A 23874-nucleotide genomic window follows, 5' to 3' on the forward strand; every position below is an offset into this window, starting at 1 on the left:
AATCAGGATTACCAGAGCATTGAGGACACTTTGTAAAGGACCGTGAGTGCATAGCTCAGGAGCATGGATATGATGAGAATGGCATTATTAGAAGGAATATCTAGTACTGGAATGCAGCACAGATTAGAGGTAGTTGGATTGGACGCAAGAACTTGGGTACTATTTTTTTTCCCCTTAAAATCTGTAATTCTAGAGAAAATAAATTACATAACATGTTATTTTAGGGTGACAGAACTTACTTAAAATATACCCTAGTTTTATATATACCCATATCCTTTGTGTTTTTTGTTTGTTGTTAGTTAACTCATTTATTTTGTTAACTTGGAGCCTTGTTACATTTTAGATGATCCTTGGAAGGTTTAACAGTTGCTTGATGTGGTACTCCTTTTTCATATACATCTTTTTGAATTAACTTCACTTACACTAACCAATCAAGAGCTAAAAGAGGGATAATTCTAAAACCTTAGCCAGGACAGGATGACAGCTGAGTATCAGAATTAATTGGGAAGGGTTTTCAAAACCTGTCTCCCAGGTCCTACTTTCCACTTAGGTAATCAGAATTTTAATAAGCATCCCAGGTAAAGTAACTATTACAGTCATTTAGGTGATGTTGACACTGAGCTTTTGATGTGAAGTACAAGTTTTCCAAATCATTATTTAAAGGTAGGTAGATCTATATACTTTCAACAGTTTTCATGTTTTCTAGTTTTGAATTGTTGACTAAGGAGGAGAAGATTTGTTGTGCAGCTAGGTTTGTCATAGTCTTCCAAAAAGATTTTGGCAGTAATATAATAGTGTAAACAGTTGAGAATGCACTTGTAATAAATTCTCAGTTAGCTAATAACCCACAGGGAATACTGGTATGGAAAATGTGGAACAGTGGATCACTTTTTATATTTAGCTTTGGAATTTGTAAATTTTCTAACTCCATTTAGTAGATTATCTTCAGAATTTTTTGAAATTTTTCTTGGAGAAATTATCAATTTAATTTGCATAGACTGCAGAGCTAAGCAAGATAGCTTAGAAGGAAGGGACATTATCCTGTTTCAAAATGCCACCACCACTCCACATTTATGTAGTGAGAAGTTGAATTCCTAATAGTATAATGTGCTGAGACTTTTTAAGATCTGTGTAAGAAGAAAACGTTCTTTCCTAACTTTTACGTTCATTGCAAAACTACTGAGAATCAGTTTTCTAAGTTATGAAAAGCGAGGGGTAATACTATCCTATCTACTTCAGAGTTCTTACTGAAAACTGGATGAAAAATGTGAATAGTCTTTGTAAATTATAAAGTGTGATAGACATGTAAAATATGTGGCTTAGTTACTATTTCCTAGAGAAGTATAAAACATACTTTTTTTTTTTTGTCAAGCTAACTTTATCTTGTTTTCTAGATTGTTATTTTGTGTCAGTAAGTAATCCATAAAGTGCCAACATGGGAAAGAAACGGACAAAGGGAAAAACTGTTCCAATTGATGATTCTTCTGAATCTTTAGGTATATTTCACCAATTGAATCTTTAAAGCTCTGTTTATATCCCTAAATGGACATATATTTTAATATTACAAATGGGATCAAAATGTACATTATTGTTCTGCAATTTGCATTTTAACTTAATGTTTATATCTACATGTCATTTAATAATCTTGACAACGTTTTTAATGGCATGATACTCCATTGATTTAAAGGACCATGAGTGCACATTTCACAATTTACTTAGGTACTTCCCCATGGTTATAAATTTAGATAATCTGTAACTTTTCAGTGATATGATTGGAATGATAGTAAACAATTTTGTAGCTAAATCTCTTTGCACATCCAGTTATCCTTTTAGTACAGATTTTAGAAGTAGAATTGATGAATTAAATGGCATAAATATTTTCAAAGCTCTTTTGGTTCCATAGCCAAATGCCCTTCAAACATTTTTTACTAATGTACAGCCCCCCCTAGCAGTGAAATAAAGTACCTGTTTCCCTTAATGTTATCAACAGGGGCTAATATCATTTGTAAATATCTGTTGATTGTCTAGTTGAAATAAAAGAGTACTTCGTTTGTGTTTCTTTGACCACCTGCTGGGAATTAGTAGTTTTTTTTTATATGATCTCATTTGCGTTTATCTTCTTGGGTGCAAGTTCATTGTACATAAGCTAAATGTGCCACTTGACTGGTTTCTGAACCTCTTGGGTCCCTGAAACAACTGAAGCATTTTAGAGTGACTTGTGAAGCCCTTTACTGATTTGGTTCCAATGGGATTTTTGGTCTCAGGTCCAGCTGCTTGTTTTTACATATGTGTGACTGCCAGTCTGAAGAGACAGTATGCACTGTGACATTTTATATCCCCATACCTTTGTTTGTGGGATATGACCTTTTCAGTTGTTCTTTAGTCCCTGAATTCATAGTTTAAAGTGTGAGCTTTGAGGTCAGGACGACCTGAGTCCAAATTCTGGCATAGCCACTTAGTAGTTCTGTAATCTTGGGCACTAAATGTTAGTTTTCTCATTTGTCATTAGGGATAGTCTTTCTTTTAGGGAGATGTGAGAATTAAATGAGGTCACATATGCAAAAATATTTAGCACAATGTCAGGCTCATATAGTACTTAATACTAGAAAATTTTATTAGTGTTAATACAACTGTACAGATGTTACCTACCCTAGGTAATCTTCATTGATTTTAGTCCTTCTTGTATTGCTATAGCACATTTTGGAGGTTCTTTGTTTTAACGTTTTGGAGATTCTTACATGTTTATTTATCTGCTTCTGCCAGAATACTACTCAAAGAGAGAAGCTGTGACTTGGTCTTTTTAATGTTCCCTGGCCCCCACCACAGTGCTAGGCCTACAGTAGTTGTATTGCTGACTGAATGAAGGACCTTCTTCATGAACTTTTAGCTTTTTAAGCTAAAGAGAATAATTAAATTAATATGATAAAGGCCTTAATTTAAGGGAAACAGTTAAATAAATTGAAGTGAATTTGGAATGGTGATGGTTATACATAGGACTTCAGAAAACCAAAATTTCAAATTTGTATATAATCTCTTTCTCACATAATCATAATATTCAAATATCATACAAATTTAAGATTTCAGATTAACAATTTGTGTATGTAGTAAATTAATTTTTGAAGTTCAAATGAGGAATAAGTTTTGAGTTTAACTGCAGAAAGTCATTTTTACCTTACACGCTTCTTTATTATTTGTTTTAATAGAACCTATGTGCAGACACATTAGAAAAGGACTGGAACAAGGTAATTTGAAAAGGGCTTTATTGAATGTGGAATGGAATATTTGCCAAGATTGTAAGACGGACAATAAAGTAAAAGATAAATCTGAAGAAGAAACGGAAGAAAACCCTTCAGTTTGGCTATGTCTTAAATGTGGCCATCAGGTATGCTTAGGTTTTGATCCATATGGGATTTTGTAAAACTCTTTGTGTTAATTTTAGAAGGTATTACGTAAAACCACAATTTGGATGAGTAGGCTACCAGCTGACTTAGGCCCTATTCCCTGGGGCACAGTTTTGGGGACCGAGGTGTGTATCGGTGGTTTACTGTGGGGTGTTCTCAGGTACTATCCCCAGGAAGAGAGGGCGGCAAGACTGAGCAGAGGGAGAAGTTGAAGTAAGAGGCAGTGCTAAAGGGCCTCAGCTGATCCCACAGTGAATTCTGGTCTTCAGAGATGTCCTGAACTAAGGCAAGGGGCCAGGCCTTTGTACTTGTGGATAGACTAAACACTGGGTATGGGATGCCCCTGGGAAGGGGGACTAACCGTGGGCAAGGCAGCTCTGTTCCACTGAGGATAATTCCTGGGGATGGAGACTGAGCTGTGAGCTGTCAGTAGGCCTCATTCGTGGCAGCTGGGGGAATGAGTACCTTGGTGTTGGGGGATGGAGGGTGTCTAGGCGGCAGAACAGCTCACAGGGATTGCCATGGTCATGAGGTCAGGCCTTTTTCCCTGTTATTGCTGGCAAGTTAAATTTGTATGTCAGACAACTGGGCTGCTAAGGCATTCCTGTCATGAAGCTTCAAGGTGAGGCAGAGAATTATTTTTTTCTAAATTGAAATTTTTTATTGAGATAATTGTAGATTCACATGCAGTATAAGAAATAATGCATAAATCATACCCACACCCCTACTGCCATCTCCCCTGCCAAATCCCTGGCAACCACTAATCTATTCCATATTCCTAAAATTTTATCACTTCAAAAAATTATATATAAATGGAATCATACAGTATACAGCATTTTTGGATTGGCTTTTTTTACTTAGCATAATCACCTGAAGAGTCATCTAAATTGTGTTTATCAGTAGTTCTTTTTTATTGCTTCGTAGTATTTCATGCTATAGGTGTACCACAGTTTGTTTATTCTTCTGTTAAAGGACATCTAGGCTGCTCCCATTCCACATTTGGTGATTACAAATAAAGCTGCTATGAACATTTGTGTTCATGTTTTTATGATTTCGTTTTTCTGGAAAAAATGTCCAAGAGTCCAATTACTAGGTCATACATTAGATGAATGTTTAGTTTTTAAGAAACCACCAAATTGTTTTCCAAAGTGTCCATGATGTTTTATATTCCTCCTTGCAGTATATGAGTGATCAACTTTCTCTGCATTCTTGCTAGCATTTAGTATTGTCACAGTGTTTTATTTTAACCATTCTGATGGAAATAGTGCTATCTCACTGTGGTCCGACAATTTAAACGTATTTGAGTGTTGGGGCCCCTGGGTGGCTCAGTTGGCTTAAAAAAATTGAATAATAGCAAAGATTTATTTTTTTTTAAGATTTTATTTATTTATGAGAAAGAGAGAGAGGAGGGGGGCAAAGACACAGGCAGAAGGAGAAGCAGGGTCCCTCCAAGGAGCCCGATGTGGGACTTGATCCCCACCCAGGCATTCCAAAGAACATATTTAGATTTTTACTGTCGTTCTTAACTATATATGGTGAGAATGAATACGTTTTGTTACTTTAGATTTTCCAGAATACACTTCCTATTACAAATTTTATTTTGCTATCTATCTAGTTCCTAAGGGTAAGACAGTTTCACTATTGTTCCCTTGGCACTGCTAAGCAAGTGATTCTCAACTGCTATCTTAAGACAGGTCATCTCATTCTTATGTTTCAAATGATCTCAAATGATGTTAAATTTTTTTTTTCAAAATTAATATTTATTTTAGAGTGAAATGTTGAATGGGATAAATCAGATCAGTAGTGTTGATATCACAGGTAAAGGTTAGAAGCTGTTGATAAACATTTCCCCTTTGACATATAGTTTTAGCTATCACAGAAACAGGACCGCTTCCGTAGTGCAATCCAAGGGAGTTGATGGCCTGATTCAGATAGATACATAGTGAGGGTATATTTTACAGCAGAGATTTAACCAGCAAAAGGCAGAGAATCTGGTCCTGTTCTTTTATGAATAAGCCTAAACATCTAATAAGTGAAAATCTCCCATTTATTTGTTCCATTAATGCTTACTGACCTCCTTCCACTTGGTAAATTTTTTGGTAATAGAAAGATTAATTTTGTTTTTGTGTCTTCAGGATTTATAGTCCAGGGGAGGAAGGCTATAAACAGTAACAACTTTAATATGAAGTAGAAAATAGGAATGCCACTAGGAATTTATCCCATATTTTGTAGGAGTTAGCTTACAGTAAGAATACAGTGTTTCTTCATCTCGGGGGGGATGACCAAAGGCTTGTGAGAGGTAGTGGCCTTTGAGCTAGATCCTGAAGACTGGGTGGGATTTGATAATAGGACAATATGAGAATTAACCCTGGAAAGATAGGGTGAGGTCAGATGGTATCAGGTTTGTTACTTAGAAGTTTAAAAGCAATTCATAATTTTTAAGTTGAGTGTGTGAGTGGAAATTTGTTTTAGATACCATTAAACTCAAAAAGATATGTATGTGAAGAAAGAAGTTGAAGTCAGAAAAATACTTCAGAAGCTGTTAAGTGGTTTGTGCTAGACCTAGTGAATGGCTACATTAGCATGATTTAGTTGGGACTGGAAAGGACAAGTTGGAGAGGAAGAGTACTTTGAGTGCATGGTTCCTGAATACCTTCTTTGCTAGATATTCTCAGTTGCCTATTCATGTTTAGGTTTTCATAAAATCGGGACCCTCTTTAGAGTCCACCATGTTATTTTCAAAATTGTAAGAATGACAGAATTTCTCAGGTCCCTTGCTTGTGCATTATGGATTATGAATTCTCTTGGTGAACTTTCATAGCTTCGAGGTTTATGATTATTATTCTCTAGGGCTGTGGCAGAGATTCTCAGGAGCAGCATGCCTTGAAGCACTATATGACACCAAGATCTGAACCTCATTGTCTGGTTCTCAGTTTGGACAACTGGAGTGTATGGTAAGTTTAATAACTCTTATGCCTGTCAGTTGACTGGTAAGTATTTGAAATATTGGAGAATGGAGGGGTTTAAGGAGGAAGAAGGTTTACATTTTTGTAGGATTTGTTTAAATACATCACTTTCAGAAGGCTAGAGAATTTGAGAACCTTTCAACTTAGTATTATTGTATGCACATAGAAAGTGTAGCATCTAGAAGACAGATGAGTCTTCACCCTTCTGTTTTTCTTGCTTTTGATATAAATGGCATGCGGTGCATTATAAATGGCATGTGGTGGGTTATTTAAAAATTGGGACACTGAGAACCAATTTCAGATGAACTGAGAATATAGTAAGATTTTTGCAGTGAATTTGCATGAGAATAAATGTCAGGCTGGTACATATATTTCTTATAACATCATCAAAACACATTTTCATATCTTTAAAAAATATCTACAGAGCAGCATTCAGTGAACATCATCTGTCTATTGTAAAACGTCTTAATTTTGACGATATAGGCCTGTACTTTGAAATATGTGTAGGAAAGACTTCGACTTTCAGATTGTAAATAGCCATTTCAGTAAAGTATTTGGGGTTTTTATATGTATTTATTTATATGTAACCACAGTTCTGACTAAATTTACTATAATAGTAAACCAGAGTTAACATGGATAGTCTGTCTTCTTCAAGAAAACACAGATTTTTATTTTCAGTTTCTTTAACAGAATAATTTGGTGGCTATTCACTTTGGGTTCCAGGAATTATAATTCATCTCCTCTTTTGGTTGTCAGTTTGTCACTTTTCTTCTCTGTTGTATTTTGGGAAACAGGTGTTACCTATGTGATGATGAGGTCCAGTATTGTAGTTCAAACAGATTGGGTCAGGTGGTTGATTATGTTAGAAAACAAGCTGGCATTACAACTCCAAAATCAGGTAAAATCATTTGTTTATGTATTCTGTAATATTAATTTATGTATCTATTTAGATAAATTTACTTACCGCTGAGCATTATATATAACTGAATAACATTAATTATAGTTGATTTCAAACTATGAAACTATTTTTGGTTAGGAATATAAAAACAATGGAACTATAGATTGTTATAATATGATATAGAAGGGAATCTGAGAAACAGTCTAGTCAAATGTGATGATGAGTCTGGAGTAAGTAATGACCAGGATGCCCTTTCTGTAGGGGGTTTGAGATGGTCCTGCCTTGTACTGAATTTGTTTTGTTACATTTGTGTTTGGATGATGTAAAAGTGAAGGCTAGCTATTTCTCAGCTTTTTTTCATGCATAATTAAGTTAATTGGATTGGCATACATCATCTGCTTTAAGCTTGTTTTGATTTTTACGGTCACAGAAGTATCTGCACAGCTGGAATTGTTTGTTTTTAACTTCAGGATTCATTTTTCACCCATTCATTTAAAAATTTATTTCAGGTCCACATTCTTTACTTGATTACTTTATACTCTAATTTCATAAAGTAGGATGTGCTCATTTGTAAAACAAATGAACAAACAAAAAACTTTTATGCAATAAAAAAGGTTTATACCAAACACACACGGTTTGGTTTCATTTGTCAAACTAATGCTTACATCACTTTTGAGTGTTTTTATTGGTTTTTCTCTTGTGATGATAATTATATCTGTTAGAAAACATTTAAAATGAAATAGCTGGGGATAATGATGTTAGATAAAAATTCACAAAGTCTAATACTCTGTCCCAACTATAACTTTGCATTTGTTATAGTTGTATTACACATTTTGCTAAGTCTTTGTTTTCTTCCCTTTTTTAAAGCAGCAAAAGATGGTAATGTTGAACTTGAAAATAAAAAATTAGAAAAGGAGAGCAAAAATGAACAAGAGCGAGAAAAAAAGGAAAACATGACTAAAGAAATTCCTTCCACGAATTCTGCTTCCCAAATAACTGTGAAAGGACTCAGTAATTTGGGAAATACATGTTTCTTCAATGCAGTTATGCAGGTGCCAATGTTAATTTTGTTTCCCTCTTCAAAAATTCTTTTCCCTCACATTATAGGATGTTTTTGCATACTTTTTACTTTTAGTATTAAGTTTTTTCCCCCAAGTAATTCATTTCTGGGTTTTTGAAGAATACTTAAGGAAGTGTTGACTTTGCATGACAGTAAATCACTGTGCTGAGCACTGGGGTCTATTGGAGTTAAAAACCAACACAGCACCTGCCTTCAAGCAACTTGCACTGCGGTGGGGGAAGCACAGGGTAACCTAGTATAGAAACAAATACCTAGTTACAAGTGCTGGTGGTGGTAAGGTAGCTACTTAATGTTGCATAGTAGGCAGTGCTGTTTTGAGGAAGCTTTGAACCGAAGTACTTAGGGGCCAAATAAAGTGGGGAGTTACAGTTTTGTTTCCTAAGGTGGATACAATGAAAACTGCAGTATTGATAGTGATTTTCTGTTTTGATAGAATAGAGACTTAAGAAATACTTGAATTATTTAAATATTTGAGTGACAAAATAGAGTTGTTTTGCTTTTAAATAATTTTCCTTTTATTTTCCATGCTGTATTCCAGAATTTGTCACAAACACCGGTGCTGAGAGAACTGCTAAAAGAAGTAAAAATGTCTGGAACAATTGTAAAAATTGAACCACCTGATTTGGCACTCACTGTATGTACTTTTTTCTTTACAGTCAGTAATTTTCCTCTCTGAATATCCACATCCTAAATTATTTTAAAAAATTGTCATTTTTCACCATTTTTATTTGTTTGCTTTTGTTTTAGGCTACTGAGATAAAATTTTCAGGCTAATAGATTAAGCCTTTAGATTTATTTGCTATGTGTATGCCATGTTCTGCTGTGCTCTAGTGTTAGGTGTCCTTCCTGGGAAAGCTGTTGATAGGTGTGGAGCCTCAGGCAGGCATTATTATTTTTAACAGCTTTTAGGGTGACTTAAATGATGTGTAGCAAAGTGAATTTTATCCTATCCATGTTTATTACTCACATTTTGCTCTGGCTTTTTAAATTCTTAGTTGGTCTGCTCCTGATGTTCTAAAATGAAAACAGTAGAACTGAATTCTTCATAAATAGTCAATGACCAGAAGCTTTCTACATCTTTTGATGTGCATTTTGAGGTTTTAAATGGGACAGTTCTATCCAGAACATTGACACTAACAAGTTGACTAGCTACATTTTGGTAACATGAATGATTCTAAAATTTGACTGAAGAAAGTAATTTTTATTCCCATATTCAGGAACCCTTAGAAATAAACCTTGAGCCTCCAGGCCCTCTTACTTTAGCCATGAGCCAGTTTCTTAATGAGATGCAAGAGACCAAAAAGGGAATCGTGACACCTAAAGAACTCTTTTCTCAGGTCTGTAAAAAGTGAGTATCTGCTTTGATTATGTTTTCAGTGCATCAGTAAGATGCTGAGAAATAATATGAAAAACTCAATAGCATTAGAGTCAACTCAGTACATGTATTACAGCATGGTTTATTGCATCTGGATTAAAAAACATGAAAATGTCATGTGCAAATTAAATCTGCCAAGGGTCTTGTCGAACTGAATGGAAATTTTGAGAAACTAGAACCACTCTGAGATTTGGGATATGATCCTAAGATCTTATAAAAATAGTTTCATATTTTAGTAGACTCATTGTTTTCCTTTCTCTCTTTTCTTCTTTTTCTCTATAGAGCAGTACGGTTTAAAGGCTATCAGCAGCAGGACAGCCAGGAGCTGCTTCGCTATTTATTGGACGGAATGAGAGCAGAAGAACAACAAGTTAGCAGAGTTTGACCAGTATAATTTATTATCCCACCTTCATTAACTTGTCTGCCATTTGACATCTTAAGGGTTATTAAAACAATGAAAACTAGTTATTGAGGCCATTGGATTTAAACATTTTTTCTATACCAGTGTTTTCAACTGGTATATTTTAGTCAGTAGAATGAATAAAGAGGATTAGAAATGGTTCTCCTTTTCATGATGCTCTGTTTTCCTTGCTGGTTAGAGTATTATTGTTCTTTAGGAGTTCTCTTCTATTGTACCGGCCTATGCCAGGAGAGTTCTGGAGTATTGGAAAATGTTTCTCCTAAAGCAGTTCCCAGTTGCAGTGCATTCTTGGCTCTTACTCTGAGTGTGATTTAACACAGTTGCTTGAGTCTGGGAAGTATGTTCGTTTCTAAGAGTCAGGGTACATAGTTATGTTTGTAAATGGCCAGATATAAAGTAAGGTATTTGATGTTGAGTATAATTAATAATAGTACTACTAGTAATAATATTTATTTTGCTCTTATTTTATGTGAAGCACTGTTCTCAGAATCTCATGTGAATTACCTTACTTGGTCCCCACAGTCTTTCTCTGAAGTGGATGCTGTTAATCATTATCTTGTTCCAGACCATGAAGCTAGGGTGGAAATAAGTTGAGGACCTGGTTCAGGGTCACCCAGTAATGATGGTGTTTGGCTTTGAGCACCGGAGTCCCCTTTAGCTCTCATTTAAACGGTCTGATTCAAGGACATGATGTTTCAGTGGTCTTTCTGAGGAGGTGTGCATGTGCTGAAAAGCTTTGGTTTGAATAGATTTAAAATCTTGAAGTAAGACAGTGCCCATGTTCAGGGATTAGTGATTGTTTTGTAATTCTTTTTAGCTCCTTGAATTAATTTTGGAAATGTGATTTTTAGAAATTTTATTCAGTAAGTTTGGGGAGCTAATTCTTGATCACCTTTTTGACTTGGTTACATATTTTCTAAGGAAAATAACTAAAACTTTAAAAATTTAATAGTGTATATATATCCATTTTATTACTTTTAGAGAGTGAGTAAAGGAATTCTTAAAGCATTTGGTAATTCTACTGAAAAATTGGATGAAGAACTAAAAAATAAAGTTAAAGGTAATGTCTGACTTTTTGAACTAACACACTATAGTTGAATTCTTCTGTATCTTAGGACGAGATTGCTGGCACATGTTATTTCAAATTCACAGTTATTAACATAATTTTTCTTTATCATCATTGATTTTAAAAAGGTATTCAGTACTCCAGAGGTGAATATTTTAGAAAAATTTAACTTTTGGTGTATTTTTATGCAGTGTTATAGTGAAATTTATAAAGATAGAGCTAAAATGACATCATGATTTTATTTTACAAAAGCTTACACCGTTGGCCCTTGAACAATGCATAAGTTAGGGGCACCAGTCTCTTCCTGCATCATTCTCGCACACTCAGAAATCTACTTTTATAACTTTTCCACTCTCCCAAAACTTAACTACTAATAGCTCACTTTTGACTGGGAGCCTTACTGATAATCTAAACAGTAAAGTAACATTAATTTTGTTTGTGATATGTATTATGTACAGTATTCTCACAATAAAGTTAAATTAGAGGAAAGAAAATGTTATTTAGAAAATCATGAGGAAGTGAAAATACATTTTCAGTACTGTGCCATAATTATTGAAAGGAATCACGTATAGGTGGACCCACACAGTTCAAACCTGTGTTGTTCAAAGGTCAACTGTATTTCTAATTAGCAGTGATATGTCAGTTATAGTTGTCTATGTGAGTTTTCAGTAGCTGGTTTGTTAATCATGGAGCCAACTTCATTATTACTGTTGTGTGGCATTTGAAGATTTTAGGACAGGTTAGTCCAACAGAACTTTCTGTGATAGTAGAACTCTTGCATATTTATGCTGTCTGATACAGTAGCCACTAGCCACACGTGGCCATTTAGCCCTTGAAATGTGACGGAGATGACTGAGGTACTAAATTTTTATCTTTATTTAATTTTAATTTAAATCATTACAAGTGACTAGTGGCTACTGTATTGTAAAGTGCAGGTTTTTTTTGTATGTTTTTTGTGGGGCTTGAACTCATGGCCCCGAGATCAAGAATCAGATGCTCTATTAACTGAGCCAGCCGGATTCTTGTGAAGCATAGTTTAGAATCAATATGTAGCACCTGTGTGCCTCCTTCGTGCCCTTTAGGGCCAGACTAGTAACAGAGAGAATCCTGCCCTGCTGGCGCTGTCATTAAATATGTTTCTCTATAAATGGACACGCTTGCCATTTGAATAAGGCTCTTCTACATTTCATGTATTTAGAAAATTGGGTGACCAGGTAGTAAAATTGTCACCTTATACTAAACGTACCAAGATTATTTCTGGGAACAGAAAAATTAAAAGGAAGATTTTGTCTGAAACATTTTCCTGATTTTTGTTTTTGTTTTTTTGGTTTTGAATGAAGTTCAGTCTTAAGAGCTTAAAAGCAAGTACATTCTCTCTTGAGTTCTTTGCTAAATATTATTAGAGTGGTAGATCTAGAAGTGATCTAGACTACCATCCAGGTTGGCCCCATCTGTTCATCTTACTAGCATGGGTATTGATATATAGAAAGTCTCACTGACTTGCATAGTTATTTTCTACTGATTAGATCTATGATAAGAACTTTTTCTTTTTCATGAGACATGATTGTGTTAAATCATGTTATGCTCAAAAGTAGAGTAGATGTTGCCGATTATAGCATAAAAATAAAATGGTAATTATGAACAGAGAAAACTTGTGGGATAGGAAATAAAAAATAAAATTTTAGGGTTAGATGGGGAAGTAAATAGTTTTAACTTATTCAAATAATTATATAAGGGTAATTGATAAATTTTCTTTTCCCTTTTTTAGATTATGAAAAGAAAAAATCTGTACCAAGTTTTGTGGACCGCATCTTCGGTGGTGAACTAACTAGTACAATCATGTGTGATGAATGCAGAACTGTAAGTTGATGTACTATGGACTCCATTTTTTCATTAATATTAATAGAGTATAGTTAATCAGTTGTATCTTTCAAAAACAAATGCGTAGGTTCATAAGGATTCTTTGTTGGACTGCCCAAATCTGCATAGTTCTTTCCTGGGACTGTGAACACTTCTTATACCTGAAAGAAGTTAGTTTAACATTTTAATTTATTTCTCCTAACCCAAAGCCCTCAACACTGTGTAATTTATCATTTTCCTTAGAATGTAATTTAAAATGTAACAACCCCTCCCCCTCCATGATCTTATTCTATAATGTCTAAAATGAATCTTTTCCTTCCTTTTTACGTTTTCTTTTTGGTTGGTTAAGGTCTCCTTGGTTCATGAATCTTTCCTTGATTTGTCTCTACCGGTTTTAGATGATCAGGTAAGACTTAAGAATTTATTTATTTATTTATATTTTATATTATTAAATATAAATATTTAATATAAATATTATATTTAAATATATAAATATTATTTATTTTTATATTTATATTTTGTAAATAAAAATCTATTTATAGATTTCTCCCCCCCTCTGTGTTAGATTTTATGAGGGAAGCCTTGTCACTTTTTCCAAGTTTGTACATTAGGCCTTGGAGGAGTTTTTTAAAATGTATTTGAGATAGAAGAATTTTAAAGGTTTGAATAAAAATTGGGGTAAATGCTTTTTTATTTTAAAAGAAGGTAGATGGTGTGTTTAGAATTCTTTATAGATGATTAGCTTGATTGGTTAGCATATTGGGGAAATGTCTTTTTCATATTAAAAGTTACTATTTTTTTTTCATTATTTAAGACTAAAAACAAATCCTTTACAGTCTTCAGTTCATACATGCTCTGTATCTCAGTTTTAAGTCATATTAATTCAGTTCCAATCAAGTAGTGGTTGGAAAAAGAGAACCTGTTATGAATATTGGATAAATCATTATTCAACTTCATATGAATTCGGGGTCCCTTTAATCAGTATTACTTAGTGACTAAAGTCTTACCAAATTTATTTTGTCTTTCTCTAAAACTCATTTATGTGGAAAGAAGGAAAAGGATAAAAAGGAATGTCTGTAGTGGGACAAGTAAATCACCGATAAACAGAAACTGCTTTTAGAAAGTGGCATAATTATTGTGGGATGCAGCACGTATCTGATAAAATGCATGGTATTCCTTTCTATTTTGCTGGCATGTGAAGTTGCCTTTTTTACTGTTTTGTTTGTTGGCTTGTTTTCTCAGTATTTGAAGATTGCTTTCTAGATTCTTTGGAGATGAAAGAGTTTTGTCCTGGATATATTTTCAAACATTGTGGAAAGTAAATCCAGTGTGAAATAGGAGTAGAAAAATATTTAGGTAACATGAAATCTCTTCACCAAACAGTAGTTGTAAAATTTTATTTTTGGCCCGTATTTTAAGAACGGTAAGAAGAGTATAAATGAAAAAAATTTGAAAAAGACAATGGAGGATGAAGATAAAGAGAGCGAGGAGGAGAAAGATAATGACAGTTACATGAAAGAAAGGAGTGACATTCCTTCAGGAACAAGTAAGCACTTACAGAAAAAAGCAAAGAAGCAAGCCAAAAAGCAAGCCAAGGTGGGTAACTAGGAAGAAAACTATGATTTTTATAAATTTATATTTGCAACTATTGAATCTGAAGTCTGAATGATAGAAAAGGTTGTGCGTTTTTTTTAACCCTGCATTACTTTTGAGAACTTTTTTTTTAAGAGAGTGAGAGTAGGGGTGGGGTAGGGGAAGGGGTGGAAGGAGAGGGAGAGAGAGAATCCCAAGCAGGCTCCACACCCCGCCCAGCACTGACCCCACGCAGGACCCAGTCCCCACAACCCCGAGATCCCCACCCGAGCCGAAATCAAGAGTCGGACACTCAACCGACTGAGCCTTGCAGGCACCCCTACTTGTGAGAACTTTTTAAGAGTTTTAGTTCATTTTTAACAATTTTTTGAGTTCTTAATACATTGACTTTCAAAAACTTAAAAATATATAAAGACACAGTATGAAAGTCCTCCACCACCCCTATCCTTTTTATAACAGATAACCCCTTTCATTAGTGTCCTGTGTGTTCTTCTGGAGTTTGTTTTGGAAAATACGATAAAATACAAATATGTAGTCTTGTTTTTCCCCCCTCATTTTTAAAATATTGTACACACTGTTCTGGACTCTGTGTTTTGTTTCTACTGATTCAGATTCTTGGAGATTTCTCCATTTCAGGACACAAAGATTCCATTGTTTTAAACAGCTGTATAGCATTCTGCTTTATAGATGTACTGTAGTTCATGTCACCGTTTCTCTATTGATTTAGGTTGTTTGTAGTCTTTAACTGTATAACAGCCAGTGCCGCAGTGAATCATCCTATACCCTTGTCATCAGTAGGGCACAGTTTGAAAAGAGGGATGGCGTTTGTAGTTTTGATCAATGTTACCTAATTGCCCTCCACAAAGGCTGTATCAATTTATATTCCCACCAGCAACAATGAGACTTGCTGTTTCTCTTTATCCTTGACAGACGTGTGTTATCAAATTTCTGGATTTCTGGTTTCAAAGATGGAAAATATTTTCTCAGTGCAGTTTTATTTTCCATTTATTTTAATATAAGTAAAGTATATTTTTATATTTGAGCCATCTGTGTTCCCTCTTCTTTGCAGTATTTGCTTATATCCTTTCTCTGTTTTCCTTTCATGTTACAACTGTTTGTAGCTGAAGCACATTGGAAAATGTTTGTGTCCTGTCTGTGTCCTTTGGCCTCCTGGTATTACAGATTAGCCTCACGGAGACTGTTGTTTTACCATACATCTTTAGGCATTCCAGTGACAGGGAGTGTCAGTGAAATGCCTTTTTCCCTACTTTACTTGGGAGTAGGCTGCAAATGGCAAATAAAATCATTTTAGGAGGGAAGTCCTTTATTGTCCTCTGTTCATGAGACTTCCTTGCTTCCTCCTAATTGGGGGCCATTTGTTTCCTGGGATGTTTTCCTCCATCCTGCCCAAAGCAGTCCTGTACTTGTGCATCTTTGTTTTCAGTTTCTTTTTTCTTCCTTCAGTTAAACCATGACCCAATAATCATGACTCACATGGACACATCCCTTCCTGCTGTTTGTGTAGTCACACTCCCCACGTGGTTTACTACGTGGCTGTTTGGGCTTGACAGTGTCTTTCTAGGCTCCTACTCTGTCTAGGTCACTTCACTTAGAACACCGACCATGTCTTGCACATTTTTATTTGCCCTGTGTGACAGTATTTTGACAATTGGTGATGGTTTATTCCTGCCTTCAGTTAAAGAACTTTCTTCATAATTTATTTCATCCCTGATAATAAAGGAACTTTTATTTTCAGAATTTGGGAGTGCACTCTTCCTTATAAACTTATGTTTGATTGATAATCAAGAAAACCTGATGTGGTATATGTATGCTCCCCCTCCCCCCCATTTTTTATAATGTTGTATGCTTTTTGCACAGAACCAACGAAGGCAACAAAAAATTCAAGGAAAAGTTCTTCATTTAAATGATATCTGCACCATTGACCATCCTGAAGATAATGAATGTGAGGTTGAAATGTCACTTCAGGGAGAAGTGGATGTTAAATCTAACCATATCTCAGAAGAGGAAATTACACATAAGGAATATTGTGTTAACCAGAAAGATTTGAATGGCCAAGAAAAAATGATAGAAAGTGTAATTGACAATCAAAAATCCACAGAGGAAGTAGATATGGACAATGTCAACATGGATAATGATCTGGAGGTTTTGGAATCTTCTCCCACTGAATGTACTAGGAATTTAAACGGTGCCTATCTGACAGAAGGGAGCAGTGGAGAAGTGGACATTTCCAGTGGTTTCAGGAACCTTAACTTGAATGCTGCTCTTCAACCTGATGAAATAAATATAGAGATTCTGAATGAGAGTCATTCTCCTGGGACCAAGGTGTATGAAGTTGTAAACGAAGATCCAGAAACTGCTTTCTGTACTCTTGCAAACAGGGAAGCTTTCCATACTGATGAGTGTTCCATCCAACATTGTTTATATCAGTTCACCCGAAATGAGAAACTTCGAGATGCAAATAAACTGCTTTGTGAAGTGTGCACGCGGAGACAGTATAGTGGACCAAAGGCAAACATAAAAGGTACTTACGTTCTCTCACTGAAAGTGAAATTAGTGTTCAGGGGCACATTTTGGGCGGCGTAGGTAGAAAACTGCTATTTTAATTGTATCAGGATTCGGATGGCATCAAGTAAGTTCCTCCCCTGTGTAAATATTTTAACAGAAGGTTGGACAAACAGATTGAAGTGGCCAATACCTTGTGGTGGCCGAACAGCAGATAGAGTGGGACAGTTTGCTCTCCAGTACCTTTCTCTGTGGGTAAATCATCCCACTGGGTTGTTATTGCAACAGGTCTTTAACAGATAATGGCTATTTCTTTGTATCCTCAGTTTCCGGTCAGCATTTGTGATGATCCTCCTCTCCCTTGCATGCAGGAAGCTACACTGCATCTCATCAGTGCACTCCTGTGGCATGCCCAGTGCAAGGTGCTGGGAGGACAGTGCTCTCTCCTAGTCTCATCAAATATAGAACAGAAAAATATTGATAATTCCCTTTCCTCTCTCCCCCTCCCCCCCTTTTTGAGCTTGGGTAAGTGGGTTAAGGAGGGATTATGGTTTCCTAAGGATTCTTACTAGAATCACTGAAACTTTTTAAGGTCTAGCTTTTTATTTGCACGTCAACATAAGAAAATATTTGTGTTGATTTTATAGCATTTGTATTTGCTTTAGAGCAGACATAGGTAAACTGTTGTCCACAGTCAGGTTCTTGTATGGTGTCTTGAAATGTTTTTTATTGATGAACATTTGGAAATGATTTGGTGGTAGAAAATACTAACTTTGAGTCCCAATTAATTAAATGGTATCTCTCCAAAAATAATTCCGGTCTTCTCTTCAATAGAGTAGTTGTACTCAGTTATGGCTGTATTTTGAATTACATCAGTAAAAATGTGTGGGAATTTGTGGAAATCTTTAGTGATACCTACAAAATGTCCTTGATTTTGCCTCTTGGTCCACAGAGCCCAAAATATTTATTATCTGGTCCTTTCCAGAAAGTTTAGAGATAATTGTGTTAGATGTTTAAAATTATTTTATAGCAAATGTGAATGCTTTAGAAGTTGAAGATGATTTTCACACTAAAATTTCTTTCTTTAGGTGAAAGGAAACGTGTTTATACCAATGCCAAAAAGCAGATGCTAATTTCTCTTGCTCCTCCTGTTCTTACTCTTCATTTAAAGAGATTTCAGCAGGTACCCCTTTGTTACCTCAAATTTATTTTAAATATGTAACACTTGCTTTATTTATTATTGTCCCACCATATTACTGTGTTTCTTTGGTTTTTTGTTATTTCTTTATTCTAGCTTTAAAAAAGTAGGGAAGTAAGAAATATATACCTGTGCATGATGAAAGCTTAGTTGAAGATGCCTGTCAAGGTGGAGGAGAAATATAGGCACGATTTTTCTTCAGTTTTACTAAAACTCATGTTGTTCTTTTGAGTAAAATTAGCATCTTACTCTAAGCTTTTTTTCAGGTTAGAAAATAATAAATCCAGTTTACTAGCTGTATTTCACACCTAAGAAAATTAGTAGTATTTTTCTGTTTTGTCTGTAGTACCTTATTTTTACTGACCCTTGATAAAAAGACATTGATAACTCAGATTTTTGTCATTTTGGTGACCCTGTCTTTTCTGGAAGACTTGCTGTAAGCAGTACAAGTTTTAAATTCAACTCCAAATTTCCAAAGTACTTTTAGAATGTTTTCCCTCCCATGGTTGGTGTATGGGTTTGACTAATTGGGTGGATCTCTGTGAACCAAGCACTAAGCTTGTTTAGAGAAGGAGGCTGAGAGTATGTGCTCCATGGAAAAGCATTCTGCTGTTGCTGAGTTTTAAGCACTCAAAACCTCTGATCTAATCTGGCTTTTCTGGGTGGCTAGAGCAGAAACACAGAATTTTCTCATGGGAACAGCTTGCTCCCCCACCCTTTTTTTTTAAAGTAGGCTCCATACCCAGTGTGGTGCCCAACGTTGGGGCTTGAGCCCCTAACCCCTGAGATCAAGACTTGAGCTGAGATCAAGAGTCAGACACTTGACCAGCTGAACCAGATTTCTGGAAGCAGATTTTGTTGTTTTTTTTTTAAATTTATTCATGAGAGAGACAGAAAGAGAGGCAGAGACACAGGCAGAGGGAGGAAAAACAGGGTCCATGCAGGGAGCCCCATGCAGGGAGCCTGATGCAGGACTCAATTCTGGGACTCTGGGGTCACACCCTGAGCCAAAGACGCGAACTGCTAAGCCACCCAGGCATCCACGAAAGCAGATTTCTTAACGTGTTGGTGTGTGTGTGTTGTGTGCACTTAGCAGAAATTATTTAGTAGTCAGAAAGAAGAGTCTCCTGAGAAGATTGAACTAGGGTTGGCTATTGGTGTTCATTTGTGCATTGGTGTGGGACTACAGTTTATTTAATGTATATAGCTTTCCCAGGAAAACAACTCAGTCTGTTATCTCTCTTTTTTAGGCTGGTTTTAACCTACGTAAAGTTAACAAACACATAAAATTTCCGGAAATCTTAGATTTGGCTCCTTTTTGTACCCTTAAGTGTAAGGTAAGTGAGAGTGGTCTTTTTGGGAAAATCTTTCCAAAGGGAAATCATACTTTATTTACCAGATACTCCCAATAGTAACTCACTTAAGTAAGAAGTTGATAAGAATGACTGAGTAGAGTGGGTCTTTGATCTTTGTACCATTATAATATCGAGATCTGGGATGAATCATTTTGGTGTTTTTTTTTTTTTTTGGATGAATCATTTTGAACATTAGATTTCAGTTCAGTGATTTTTTTTTCAATCTATATTATTATGGCAGACATTGTCTTGGAAGCCAAAGGTATAAAACTAAAGATCAGCAGATATATTAATTTCAGTTTAATATCGTTGAATATAGTATAGACAGAGGAGGGTGGTATGCACTTAACCCAGTATGTTGGTGGTTCAGAGAAGGCTCTGTGAAGTAGATCACACCTTAACCACTACCTAAAGAAGTAAGAGTTAGTGTGATGGATCAAGAGGAAAAAAAGTTTTCCAGGCAGAGGAAACAGAACAACTAGAGCAAAGATGTATAAAATGATGTGATGAGGACTAGCAGTATAAGCAGTTGTAGAGCTTACAGTAGTACAAAGCCTAGAGAACACTGGGAGGTGAAACCAGAGAAGGGAGATGGGAATGAGGTTTGGAGGATTATCATGCTGAGGAACTTGGGCTTTATTAGGTATGCAGTAGGGTGCCACTGAAGGGTTTAAAGCAGTGGGGTGACATAGCCAGATGTGTATATTACACAGGTTACTTGCTGAAGCATGGAGGCTGGATTTTAGAGGAAAAGACTAGAGAGAAAGCTGCTCTTGTCCTCAACAGACGGGAGGCTGTTGAATTAATTTAGTCAGTGGTGAGGGCTTCACCTAGGGGAAGAAAAGGGCGAGATTGAAAGAATATTTCAGGAGATAAAATTAACCAGACTCATGATTGGATTGGCTCTGTAAGATGAGGAAGAGGCCTTGAAATGGATGGTTACGGGTGGCACAAAAAGAGGTGTTGAGCATGATTCCTGAGGCCTGGCTTGAGTGACGAGGCAGCTGGGTAGATAGGAGTACCATTAGCTGAGTAGGAAATACAGGAAGAAGAGCAGGTTGGGAGGTGGAGAAAGGATAATGACTTTGGTTTCGGGTACATTGAGTTTCTTTTATTTTTGAAATACTCAAGGGGCTTTGGAAAACATTTGGATGTCCATGTCTGAGGCATAGGGCAGAGGGGTTAGGTTCGGAGATAAAGATTTGGAAATCAATACATAGGTTGTGGTTAAAACTGAGGATAATCTATCCTGTGTAGAGCATGGAGAAAGAGAAGAGGTGCTTAATGGCAACTCTGGTGAGCATCTGAATGTAAGAGGCATATGTAGAAGAGGAGGACATTACCAATGATCTCAATGTATCTCCATGTTGCAGAATTTGGACAGAGAAGCTATAGTATTGTATTATATTCTGATTTCAAATGCTTCAGTGTAAACCTGAATAGCTTACTTTATGTGCAGAATTTGAAATGATAGAAATTCTCCTGTCCTCCCTCCCGATTTAAAAATTTAAAATTCTCCGCAAAAGGTATTTCAGAGCTGGTGGGTAGGGTGAATTGTAATTTCAGATTGTCACCATGGGGCAGGGCCACTTTTGCTGGTAAACAGAAATACTTTTTGTTGGATTAGTTCAAACACAAGGTTGTTAGGAATCCATTGTTTGCCTAAAATGACATTGCCTCGTGTTCAAGTTTCAAGGAGAGGACTAGGTGGCCTCAGTGTATCATAGAAAAAGAATTTGAAAGTATTTGTGGATTAGATGGTATAGAGGTCATGGTAAATTTTTAAAGAAGCGTTGGTGACTTCAATGAATTGAGAAATGAACGAGAATATTGGAAATAAAGCATGCAGATATATCAGAGGCTTTGTTGAAAAGTAGTGGATCAATGATTTTTTTTTTTTTTTTTTTTTAAGTCTGGGAGACTTAAGAAGGTTGGTAGGCTAAGAGAAAATCTACAAATTGAAGATACAGAAAAGAGAGTTAATTGAGTAAGATCCTGGAGGCCAGAAGAGCTTAGCAACACTACATTGGAGTATTGTCTCTGAACAAAAGGGAGAGATACTTCATCTTCCCAAGAATGGGCAGTTTAGACTTGGGTAGATTATATCTCCGTTTTCCTGAAGTGGGAGGTGAGGTCAACTGCAGAGAATAGTAAAGGGCTGGGGTATCCACGGAGGCTAAAGCAGTGGTTAAGTGTGGGCCTGTTTCTGTGAAGGAAATCCACGGAACTAGGGAGCTAACTAAAGAAGTTACCATATCAGAGTGATGGGGGGATCCCAATGAGTCCTCCGTGAATTTACCCATGTGCAGGCTGTGTCATTTTGCTTCCTAGCAGTGGCAGCTGTCTTTGGGGATGGGAAGGGTTTGCTGTAGATTTGAGTAGGGTTTTCTCATCACTCAGTATGCTTGCCAGCTGCTGGTGGGTGAGAGATTGTAGGACTGACACATGTGGTCCGAGTTCTGCGGCTTTAATGTGCAGTGTCACGTGAGCAGTGGTAGGTCTGGGGGGGTGGGGGAGGGGCTGTGCTCACACTACCATTCCACTGCCATTAGGAGAAGTGAAGACACAGACTTGGTCAGGAAATGAGGCCAGAGAAAATGAGGACTGGAGGATCCAGTTAGGTTGGAGGGAGGAGACAGGTGAGATGAGAAGTGGAAGAATGGGACCATTGTGGACTGAGGCTAGAAAAGTAGGAAGACTTGTAGCCATAGTTCCGAGTGAGGACCCATCACAGTAGAGTGCTGGGTGTGGCAGCTAAAATGGGCTGGCGGCAGACGTCCTGGGAAGTATATTGAATACTGAATTCCCTGAGGAAGCCGACCGACCGGATTTGAGGTAAAACATGAAGTTCTTCAGTGACTAGGGGGCCACAGATTTGAAGAGAGGCCAGAACTGTGGAAGGACAATGTTGCCCCATTCAGAATTTTTTACAAGAGAACTTAAGTGAAAGTCGTCTGAATGTGGCCCCCAGCTCGGAGAACGTTTTTCCCTGTTACCAATCTATTGTATAGCATATGGGATCTTAATTAAAAGAATAAGCAGCCTCCACGGTTTAGACAGTGAAAGTGAACATTTGAGAAGCCGCACGTCTAGGGGACACGTGTAAGGGGTGGTTTCAACACAACTTGAACACTATCCTCTTGCTCTTAAGAAGGCTTACTGTCTGGGCAGGAACTGGAATGATGGAGCCGTTGAGGTATTTTGCCATTATCACAACCCAGGACTCCTGTGGAAACTGGCAAGTTCAGTTATTTAAGTATCTGAGCAGGTGGCCTCTGGCTTCTGATTTAGCAGAGAATGGTGACACTCACTACTCAGGCTGGGTAAATGTAGAGAAAATAGTAGTTGAGGTCAGGCTTAATGATTTCTACATTCTCCAAGTAAAGGTTAGAAACCCTCCACATAAATTGATCTTGCCACAGGCATCTATAAATGGGACTAGAACTAACTTGAATTCTGTTTACTTTGAAAGAATGTTGCTGAGGAAAATACAAGGGTACTGTATTCGTTATACGGAGTCGTTGAACACAGTGGTACCATGAGGTCAGGGCATTATACTGCCTATGCCAAGGCAAGAGCTGCAAATAGTCATCTTTCTAATCTTGTTCTCCATGGTGATATTCCACAAGGTAAGAGGTCTTGGAAAATTCTAGAATTCAGATTATGGCAAAACCAAAAAATAATGAAACTTGAATCTTTCCATTTATATTTTCTCGACAGATTTTGAAATGCAGTCAACCAAAGGGCAGTGGTTCCACATCAGTGATACACATGTGCAAGCTGTGCCTACAACTAAAGTACTGAACTCACAAGCGTACCTCCTATTTTATGAGAGAGTATTATAATAGTTTCAAAAAGTGATCTCTCCAGAAACAAGTCTATGGCTTTTTAAATGGCTGTAATTAATGATAATAAAGAAGTAAAGACTAACTGTAAAATCATGTTCACTTAAAATTAAACACATCCCAGAAGAAATCATGTTTGTTAAAATATCGAAGGGAAAAATACCTAAAAATTTACAATGGTTTTGTATTGTCATAGTGGTTTTTATTCTTGCTTCCAGTTTCTGCAAAGGATTTGAATTCCTTAAGTGCTCTGTGCTTAAATATGTCTGGGTGGTGGGTTGTAACATTAATA

At 36.4% G+C, this 23874-nt stretch overlaps 1 protein-coding gene across 9 annotated transcripts in view; it reads left to right on the forward strand.

Annotated features, from left to right (window-relative positions):
- USP16 (ubiquitin specific peptidase 16) overlaps positions 1-23667 on the forward strand; it is a 25432-nt gene extending 1765 nt beyond the window's left edge. For 3 of the 9 annotated variants that reach the window (XM_025449945.3, XM_049104682.1, XM_049104683.1), the window contains exons 2-18: positions 1395-1496; positions 3204-3382; positions 6252-6355; positions 7162-7265; positions 8133-8317; positions 8885-8980; positions 9564-9694; positions 10004-10091; positions 11124-11202; positions 12977-13068; positions 13418-13474; positions 14488-14664; positions 16540-17203; positions 18273-18367; positions 19633-19719; positions 23210-23366; positions 23458-23667. In XM_025449945.3, the coding sequence (XP_025305730.1) occupies positions 1436-1496; positions 3204-3382; positions 6252-6355; positions 7162-7265; positions 8133-8317; positions 8885-8980; positions 9564-9694; positions 10004-10091; positions 11124-11202; positions 12977-13068; positions 13418-13474; positions 14488-14664; positions 16540-17203; positions 18273-18367; positions 19633-19719; positions 23210-23366; positions 23458-23582 (2481 nt within the window). In that variant the 5' untranslated portion in view covers positions 1395-1435 and the 3' untranslated portion in view covers positions 23583-23667. The remainder of the gene's footprint in view (positions 1-1394; positions 1497-3203; positions 3383-6251; positions 6356-7161; positions 7266-8132; positions 8318-8884; positions 8981-9563; positions 9695-10003; positions 10092-11123; positions 11203-12976; positions 13069-13417; positions 13475-14487; positions 14665-16539; positions 17204-18272; positions 18368-19632; positions 19720-23209; positions 23367-23457) is intronic. The other 6 variants (XM_049104684.1, XM_049104685.1, XM_049104686.1 and 3 more) reach the window with 3 other exon arrangements.
- The last annotated feature ends 207 nt before the right edge of the window (positions 23668-23874 follow it).

The sequence above is a fragment of the Canis lupus genome, chromosome 31 (genome assembly GCF_003254725.2).
Source record: "Canis lupus dingo isolate Sandy chromosome 31, ASM325472v2, whole genome shotgun sequence".
Classification (NCBI taxonomy): domain Eukaryota; kingdom Metazoa; phylum Chordata; class Mammalia; order Carnivora; family Canidae; genus Canis; species Canis lupus.